The sequence below is a fragment of the Lepisosteus oculatus genome, chromosome 6 (assembly GCF_040954835.1).
Source record: "Lepisosteus oculatus isolate fLepOcu1 chromosome 6, fLepOcu1.hap2, whole genome shotgun sequence".
NCBI classification, from domain to species: domain Eukaryota; kingdom Metazoa; phylum Chordata; class Actinopteri; order Semionotiformes; family Lepisosteidae; genus Lepisosteus; species Lepisosteus oculatus.
Genome location: NC_090701.1, coordinates 4451518 through 4461654, shown reverse-complemented (window position 1 = coordinate 4461654; position 10137 = coordinate 4451518). Strand labels below are relative to the sequence as shown.

General features: G+C 39.4%; 1 protein-coding gene across 4 annotated transcripts; it reads right to left on the bottom strand.

The window, feature by feature from the left end:
• Nucleotides 1-3385: 3385 nt before the first annotated feature.
• On the bottom strand, nt 3386-9708 carry LOC107078312 (uncharacterized). 4 transcript variants are annotated; one of them, XM_015354937.2, is made up of 4 exons: nt 9626-9708; nt 6891-7386; nt 5193-5417; nt 3386-4084 (listed from the first exon to the last, which is right to left on the bottom strand). In XM_015354937.2, the coding sequence occupies exons 2-4, from the start codon at nt 7362-7364 to the stop codon at nt 4004-4006; spliced, it is 780 nt and encodes a 259-aa protein (XP_015210423.2). In that variant the 5' UTR covers nt 7365-7386; nt 9626-9708; the 3' UTR covers nt 3386-4003. The 4 variants fall into 4 exon arrangements, with proteins under 4 accessions (XP_015210423.2, XP_015210420.2, XP_015210421.2 ...); XM_015354934.2 differs by lacking the exon at nt 9626-9708 and adding an exon at nt 9152-9201; XM_015354935.2 differs by lacking the exon at nt 9626-9708 and adding an exon at nt 8430-8552.
• Nucleotides 9709-10137: the final 429 nt, after the last annotated feature.

The window sequence follows — 10137 nt, the reverse complement described above, 5'->3', positions numbered from 1 at the left end:
GTTTTATTATATTCTTGATGTTCTTCCTCTTCCTGTAGGTCATATGGGGTGTGCGTTTTCATTCATTGTGCATTGTTTTAGAGTTCTGCGAGTTTTCCTCTTGTAAGTGAACCCGGAGAATGTGGTAGCTGGGCCGTAGGAGTTTTTAAGCTGTGCTTGGTGTGTATATACAGTATGTAATTATTTTTATTCCCATTAATTATGGTGTCTGCTTCCGCAGAGCAACAGTTTTATCCTGTTGGCTCTCTGTAGTCCAGATGATGTAAGAAAGGCAAGAAAAGGAGGACGGGACAAGGACCCCTTAAAAAGTGCTGCACAGAAACCTGTGAATGGAATCAACAAAATAATGGAGGCCTCATGTGTGTCATTGCCTGGTAGGAGCAATGCTGCACTCCGCCCTTGCTGGTATGTGGTCACTGTCGCTAGTGGACACTGCTCCCTAGCCAGTTTCATGCTCTGCTGTGGCCAAAATCCACGTCCCGTGTATCAGAAAAACCCGAGGGTGTGATGTAATTTCTGTAACTGTGTAAATTCAGTGCTCTTAGCCCTACTACAGAGTCACTGACTCACACTCCGCCCCTCCGGGTGGAAGTGGTTCTGTTCACCCCCATGCTGTCCCTAGAACTCAGGCCTAGAAAACTAAAGTGCTTGGTTCCCCCCCATCATTTGACCCCCTTTACTCCCCTTTTTCACCTGGTGTCCAACAGGTTGGTGTCAGCCCTTGACGCCTCCACCTCCCAAAAGCTTCCTGCCGCGTAGATAACCGCTATTCCTGCTCTTTCGGGGTTCAGCTCAGAAAAGTTCTGATACCTGAACATCTGCGAGCGGCACCTCTCTTTTGTTCTCCGCATCAAGCTCATCTTCCGGACCACTGCGGTATCATACCCTCCCCACCACAGAGAATCTCAGACTAGCCAGTGCTGCTGCTGCATGCTGACTGGTAGCCCTCTTCCTGCTTCCTCATCGATCTGCTCTTCCTGTCACTGCAGTTAATTCTGCTCTCTGCCACAGATTTCCAATCCCATGTTAGCTGGTCCTGCTACTGCTGCTACAGTAGCTGTTAACTGGCTCCCACCTATTCGCTGACTCGCGTTTTGTCACCTGCAGCATCGCTCCTTCTCAGGCACTACATATCTGAAACTACTAGTTCAAACCAGCTCAAGCCTGCATCATACATGCTCTTCATTTGTTACATGCATGTTCCGCTTGGTTACAGTAAAAACCAAAACCGAACCAACTCGGTTCGGGGATTCTTTTGGTGGGATATGACAGCACTGATCTCCAGCCAGCACTCGTTTCCTCAGCTAGGTCAGTTAAAGCCAAAGTACTAAGCAGGCTATATTTATCACTTTGTTTCATCATTATTAGAACTTGACTGAAGAAATGAACACATTATCCAATGACATTTGAAACTTCACTGGATGTTTATATTGTAGATCCGATTCCGCAACACTATTATTAATCATCGTATTGTCAAAATACTAAAAATAACTGCAAGCTCAATCGCACAAATTTGGTAATTTAGTAATTTTGTAATTTACAAAGTTTGATAATTTATCAGATTCTAAAATCGCAAATTACCTGCCTCATCCAGACAGCTTTGAAGGTCATGGGAATGAAACAGCACCCCTCCCTGTAGACAATCTTTGAGAAATCCATAATCAAACAGGCAGTAAAAAGTATATCAGATAATTCCCACATCCTCAACTCTGAATCTCAACTTCTTCCTTCAGGCAAATGTTTTAGGGTTCCCAAATGTAAGTCAAACGGATACAAACATTCCTGTGTTCCACTATCCATTAAAGCTGTCAACACAAATGTCAGGGATAAACACAATTTTGACTCTTACAACCCACTTGAGTGCAATATGTTTTGTGATGTGTTATAAATGTTACATGTTGTTATGTGCAATAGAGTGATGTGCAATGTTTTTCTTTTATTCTTTTTTTTCATTCTATTTAAATGTACAGGAGTGCTGGGTGTTCATAAAAAATGTCCCTCAGGGGACAATAAAATCTTATCAAATTATTTATATTCTACAGAATCACAAATAGGTTGCATTACAATTTCCTACGGAAGTGTTTTTTTTTAAAATAATAGTCACATAGAAAGAATTAACATCTTGAGCAAGTGCTTTTTTTACATTCTGTCTTTATGTTCAGTGACAAAATTGTACGTTTTAAACAAAACTTTGCACTTCTTTTCCAAGAGCATCAAGGGAAGAGCATCAAGTGAAGTTAATTTCCTCCCTGATTCTGAATTTAAATGACTTTTAAGGTCCATTACACACATAATTAGTGACAGCAATATGTTTTACAGCTGAATCGCAAGGAAGTGAGGTAGAGACAGCATGTTCTTTACGCTCTGACCTTGACCACCAGAGGGAGGACAAGCCGGGCCGGGGGGAGGAGGGGAATGAGGGAAATGTGCATGACTCCTAATTACTGATTTCCTGGTGTAGTATTTGTTAGTCATACTTTTATCTTAAGCAAACACCAGTGTAGAAAGTTATCCAGGATGATTTCACTGCTTAACCTTCCAAATGCAGCAGCTTTTCTTTAATTGTTAAACTACTAGTTGTAGTTATAATACTGGTACCCACCTGAAAAAAAAAAAACATCCTGCTGTATACATAATGTATTTCAACATTGATTTGGCCACTGTGTTATTATCGCCTCTTAGTCTGGACTGGTCAGGGCTCAGCAGCTAAGGAAGACGGGGCACAATCTGTACCTGGCATGGGAGACATCTCTGAAAAACCAGGCTGCTGATGTGTGTGGTGTTGATGGACCAGTAAGGGGTGCTGTTCTCTCTGGATCAGACTGGGCGCATCTGAGAATTGCATCCAGCTGTTGAAAGGAAGCAGGGTACCAACTTTGAAACATTGGCTGGGCAGCTTGTTACATACTCTCACGACCCTTGGTGTTAACATTTTAGCAAGTCCTCCTGTTCTCTGTTTTACATGTATTGCCTCTTACTTTCCAGAAGCTCTTGTGCGCCGCTTGGCATCTGAGATGGTAATCTGACCCTGAACCGCAATCACACAAGACAGTTAAGTATCGTAAACCGATCGCATGCTAAAATCAGAGTCAGTAGTTTACAATAATGCTGACAGAATCATTCCCACATCATTCTGTCAGAATACTTATAATAATTTAAAAGTTTCTTATTGAGGTGACTGTAGTACTTTTACTGCCTTTCCCAGATCTAACTCCCTAATTCGATTCTCTAAAATCCACACATTAACAGCAGGCATATCTGAAAGTATTTAAATACACGATACACATTTTGAAAAAATATTCATGACATCTAACATGGGCTTTTTATTTTGTTTATGCCTTAATAGTAAATTAAAGCACTCTGTAAAAATGTAGCACGTACTGTATTACTCGAGATTTTGTACACCTTTATTTTCAAGATCATCTTTGCACAACAGGTTAATATACACGGACGTAATAAAACAAACACCCACTAGAGCTCTACTATAGCGCTATGGGGTTACATTGGTCTCCCACATCCTCATCTGCCTCAGGCCCTGAGAGGTGCAGAGATTTGCTTCATTCAAGTTCTGTTTGTTTCTATTTTGTGGGCTTCAAGTCTGTTTCTTTAAAAATATGGTCACTCCCTGCGTAGGGAGAGACAAAACAAGAGAGAGAGAGAGAGAGGGGCGTAAAACCCGCTCACTCTTTGCATTCCATTTTCTAATTACTGCCAACTCATCATGAAGCATTAAGTTGTGTAAGATCAAAGCAAAACAGTAGCTCAAGGTCAGGGTCCAACCTGGAAAAACAAGGGGCCCTGCCGAGGCAGAGAGAGGTATAGCAGTCAGCAAGGAAGTGTTGTTTGTCATTAGATTGACCACATGTCTGGATCCACAGGAGAGTGCATGTCCTTTGGCACTCGTCACACCACATGGAAAGTACACACTGACCCATAAAACAGGCCACCTAGTACAAGCGCTTTTAAATGCCACATGGATTCCAATGAATGCGAAAATGACGGTTTACTCGATAGTAAGTTCGTGTTTAGTTGCTTCCTCAATGTCTATCATCTGGAGAATCACCCATTCTTGAGCACGCAGTTGCTGTGGAAATAAGAATAGAATAACGACAGTACTGAGAAACCTTGTCAGAGTGGATTTCTTTACACATATGGTTGTGCTGGTGTTGAGCACATTCGTTGTAGTTCAGTCTCATTGGCCACAGCTCGTTGGTCATTGGTCTGGGTGGTGGCTGCACAGGAGGCAGAAGTGGGGGATTGTTCTCAAACAAGAATTTGACTTCATTCCTTCTCACTGCTAAGACAATACACCAATTACAAAATGACAGAAATTATACTTAGACTATTAGTTAATACATTAGGATAATATACATATATATTCTTATACTAAGAAACAAATAAAAACTATTACACCACACTTTTAATCATATTTATTGATCCTGGCAAAATGTTTTATATTAGTTTAGTCTTTTCTAGGTAATAAACACTTTTAAATTAAAAAATATTTTCTTATTCATTCCTATTATAGGCTTTACGCCACTGTGACTACAAGCTGGACGAAAGTGGTTTTTGAAAGTGATGTAGTGATGATTATTCATAACGGAGAGCGAGACACTTGAGTGTGTTGTATAAGCACTAAATGACCTCGTTAGAGATAGAGTTGATTGGGCAAAGGCAACGAGGTGATTTAACCTGTCGAATGTCTAGCCCAGAGACAAATCGCAGAGAAAGAAAAACATGGAAAGAAACAGATTCACCCTGCTGAAGATGTGGCTAACTTTTCTGTACTGTCAACATGTTGTAGACTGGATTTAGTCTTCTCAGGTGGACTCAACAGCGGAGAGGCCAGGTTCTCTTTAGCAATGAATAAAGGTTTTGCTCAGACTATCCCAATGGACTTTGGCAAGTATGACACAAACGTATGGAAGAGACTGAGCACTGCAGTCTATTCAGTACAGAACTCTACTCGGAGCGATTAGGGAGAACTGACAGAATTACAATATGTTGATGTACAGTATTGCACACGATACAAAATGGAGTTAGTCATTTTACCATTTAAAAAAAAAACTGAATTTCGTTTTTTTATTGTTGCACAGTATACAGTATGTTGGTTACTTGACATCAACATTCCTTATGTGTTAATAATTCTGATCAAAGGCATCCCTCTAAACCTTTCGGCTTATTGCACATACCTCTCTCAGTTTCAGTTTCTTTGTTTTGCTGTCTCTCCTTCTTTGGCTGGTTTGATCACTCTTTCCTTTTGATGGGATTGTATCCAGTCTTGACACCTCGCTGTGCCAAGAGGTGGTTAGTTCCCCGAGGGTTAGCGATGCCTCATTTTGGGATTTTCTGGCTCTGGCTTTTCTCCTCTGAAGGTTTAACCACCTTTGGCTGTCAAAGGAAGTACCTGGAAAGAACTGTAAAGTGGAGCTTTCAATGAGTGAATCGGCACACAAACCACCCATAATAAGAAGCAGCACATAGACAAGGGGCAAAGACAATATAAATTGCAAGTACTGTAGTCTTTAAAATGTGTTTAAAAATGAAGGCATTTTCAAGCATGCTTTATTATTACTAGGCTTTGATGTGTGGGACCATTTCAGCCCATTTGCCTTCTAGAATATGAAAACCGAGAAAAGGCATAATCACAGGCTTTTGATTTTACGGTATAGAAATCTTAAATCCTTTTGATTTAACAATATATAAATACATCTGAAGGATATATGTACAATCTGTCGGATCCATATGTGAGGTACTTGATGATCATTTGGTGTAAATGTAACTACTGTACACTCATCTATTGTAATAAAACTAGTTTCAGTAGAACATTCTAAGTTACGAAACAATGTTTAGAGCTTAAAACTAGTTTTAGCATTTCAGTTTATAGGATGACATGCATAGCTTTGCATTATTCCAGGTACAGAATCTGCAATATTTTATTTTATCCCAAGTTATATATACAGGACACTTCAGAGAACACGTCAGGGCTGTGAAAATTAAAGATCTCTCCAAGCCCATTGTTTCTCATTTCACCTCTGACGGCCACGACCACACTAATCTCTCCGTCTGTGTTCTCAAAGACGGTTTTCCGAACTCATACATCAGAAAGACCACCGAAACTAAAATTATTCTGCAGTTAGGATCACACATTCTCCCTTTCCTTAACGACAGATTACTGTTCTTTTAAATTTTCTCCATTCATTGGAAGTTTCATTTCACACCTCTCTGCACCCATTCTGACTTCACACCTCTTGATTGGCCTCTCTTTCTGTCCCCTGCTCCCGCCTCTCACTCCTCCTCTCTCCCAACCTTTGTTCTCCCGCTACTTTACCTTTGCCTACTGCCCTGTCTCTCTCACACCTGAAGAAGGCTCCACGGCCGAAACGTTGTGTTCTCTTTCTTCTTTTTTTCAGCATGGAATAAACCTATTACTTGTTCCTTTATAATCTGACTATGTTTTGCTGATTTCTAAACAATTCAGTTATGGAAGCTGAAATGACTTGTGGTTTCTATTTTTTATTTTTTAGTGACTTTTGCAAGTCACTTTTACCAAAGGTTTGTTAAAAGGCAGATGACCCCGTTGGATACTTATACTGTATTTGCCTTAATATTATATCATGTAACATTATATAATAAAAATCAAATATTCTGAAGGATAAAGATGAAAGGCTGTGAAAAAAGATTGTGATTTTGTGTTGTTTGGCGACAGGGAAAGGCATTAAAATAGTGGTTGAAAAAATGCAATGGATTGAACAGTATGACCACAGTTTAAGTTTAATTTAAAACAACTCTCCGCATATTCAGTAAAAATGCAACACATGTTCCTATAATGGTTTGTAAAAAAGTGTGTTGGATAGCATTATTCTAGAATGAACAGTCATTACTCGTACCGTGGTTGAATGTAAACCTGTGCTTGAACTTCTGTTGTAGACTTCGTCCGGTTTTCCAGGGGGTTCTGCTGCTGTTGACGACGCTTGGTCGCTGTCACGCGGCCTTCCTAAGCCGCCCTCCGCCCATGTTGGTGCAGCTGTGCATTGGGGCTCCTCCTGGCTCTCCCCGGGCTCTCTGCTGTCGATGGAAACATCCTCCTCCTTAATGGTCTGGATGGTGGAAAGAGTGTCCCCCCTCGAATTCACAGCGGGGTCCAAGGTCGAGAAATCCGGTCTGGATTTCGACGCTGCTAAGAATTCACTGTTTTCTCCTTTTTCACCGAGTGCGCTTATCGTAAACTCCGTCAGCTGAGACCTTCCAGGAGTGCTGTGCTTTACCACAGAACAGGATTTCCGCCCAGGTCTTTTCACCACCAGGAAGAAGGACTCGTCCAGCGGTTCCTCACATTCCACTATGGTCTCCAGGTATTCCATTGTCAATGCAAGGAGTGAGCAACTTAAAATCAAGGTAAAAACAAGCTCAGCCATTGCAAGAGATAATTCGTGCAATCTTCAGGAAAAAAAAAAACATAGAGAGGCTGAGTTGATTTATAGCATTTACCCTGATGCTCCCATTTCACATTTTGAACTAGCCAAATGTGAAAAGCTAAAAAAAAAAGTTAGTTTCCCACCTGAATCCTCCCTTCTTAGATGGGAAACACCAATAAAATAATACTGTTCTGCTGGAAGCAGTGTTGTTGGAACAGTAGGTTGAGTCTTTTATCTGACCCTGAAAATATAGATCAGGCAGCTTGTAGTGTCAGGATCCACCTTACTAAGAGACAGTAATCAAGATACCCACATTAGTCTTTTTCAGATTTTCTCAGTCTGATTTCCCTAAATATTCCCCTCTATTTTAATAAGCGAATCATTCAGCCCCTTTTTTTGATATTTGCCATTTTCTGGCCTGCTTTATTTAAATGAATGCCAAGAATTACCCCAGAGGATGTTGCACTTCAATAATGGATAAAGAGAGTCTTCAATCTCTAAAGGTATTCATATCACTGATAGCATTAACCTGTGGTAATCTAGTTATTATTAGTCACAATAAACATGGCACCTTTACAAGGTCCAGAAATTATTAAAAGGACTTTCAGTTCAGAGCTATAATTTTTATGAACAGTGGGTATGACCTCCCACTGAACATCAAAGTACAAATGTTTAATGAGGAAATAGTTTCATAAGATTCATCTGCCTCTGTAGTGCAGCTCATTAGAAACTTTTACCCCCATGAGCTAAAGAAACACAACTTTTGTTCCAGTATTCATCGTGCCTAGAGTAATTTTGGTGAATTTTTCAGCCTCCCCCCTCCCCCCCAACACTTCTGTTAAGGAAGGAGCTCTTGGTAGTTTCAGTCAACACAGCACAAATAAAAAGGAAGTGTGAAATTTTAAGTTTTAATGAAAGACAAACAGTCACTCAATATGACTTGCAGCGTCGGAAGCAAGCAAGAGCAGTTTGTTTGAAAAATATGAATAATTCAACACAATGAATTCTTACCTTCAGTACAATTTTTGGGGGGCAGAAGGAGCATTTATAAAACGTGCATAAACCCCAGCATCACTTAGTCAAAGATCTGCACCCTAGAACACAGGCTTTGGAAAGATTGTCTTGGAGAATTCTGAAGAATTATATTCTGTGAATAATAATAGTAACTTCTAGGTTTCATACTAGAAGGTTTAATGCTAAGAAAGTATCATTTCTTCAAGAGAATCTAAGAAAATAATAATTTAATATTACTGCTCAACTGACAGTTTTATACCTAAATGATCTTTACAAAGCAGGTCACAAAGTGTCCCAATGCACTTCATTCACCAACTTTGCTTGGATATTATTGATTATTGATTAACTGCTTTAGACTGTTTGGGTAAAAACAGGGCAGACAGCTATTGCCCATTATGACCCTGTAATAAGGCAGGGTTTGAAAATCTTTGGATTTAAATGTGTTTTTTCCTTTTTAGTTTTTAACTAAAGTTTTACCCATTAACTCAGCATTAAACTACTTTGTTACCTTTCAAAGAACATTCACAAAGTATCACTGTTTTGTTCAGAAGCAGTGTTAGATTGTTTTACATACTGCATTCAAAAATATCCCAAGGCCATTTTGAAAAACAAAACATTATCATCTCACTCCTTTAAAGGAATACTCATCTTCTGGTTGTGTTCTATTTATTCTCCAAAAAAACAGCATGTTTAGGAATGTAACCAACTTGAGTATTTACCTCTGAAATAAATCAGAAGGATTTTCTTCGTGGTTTTGCTGACTTTTGTCTTGCACTATAGCTTATATTTTTTCAGAGGAAAACAGTGCAAATGCCTGGAGCATCATTAAGGTTAATAAACATTTCCACCTGCAGTCATTGAAGTAATTAGCCCTTTCACCCCATTACAATTTGATAGATGAAATCTTTATTAGCTTGGGTGATAAATTGCAGGACACAAGGAAATGGGAAGCAATTTTTAAATGTCCCACAGTTTTTAACTTTATTTATATTGGCTTTATTTTCATTCCATATAGAACCGTAGTTTTCTAAACTGAGGCAAACAATATTTTACTGTGAGAGCTGCATAATTATATGAGGATATATCTAGCATTAAAAACTTGTGTTTAAATTGCAAAAGTGTGCAGATTGCAGTTATGTGTGAAATTGCAGAGGTCCTCTCTATTTTTACTTACATCCTGACCATCTACTTACCATCTTACTTACAATTATTCCTACTACAGTTATTCCTTTTCTAGCTCTGGGTGGCTACTTGTCTATTTAGTTGTTTCTCTTTTTTTTTCCTTAAGCTAACTTCATTTTTGCAGGCTGACTTTGATTGTCTTTGTGGAGCATCTGTTTTTAAAATGAATTGCCTTCAGCTGTTAAAATGTTAAATAGGATTATTAATTGTTATCAATGCTGCAAGTATCTGCGGTTTAAAACTGCCCTCAATCAGGTGTGTAACCTGAAATGTAACCATCTTTACCCCAGCTGAAAGAAGTAAAACCATGATACATTGTCCTTTGCACCTGTGTATGTTCATCAAAAAACTTGATGTGAATTTATCTCACACCTATTAAGAGCTGTTTAGACACAAAACAGGGCTGAGGAGTTGAGGAGAAACCGCTTAGTTCTATGTATGGAAGTTGTTGGAAACAGTGTGGAAGTTAGGGACTGAGAGTTGAAACAATTAAACCAGATTCAAAACACGCAAACAGACCAAT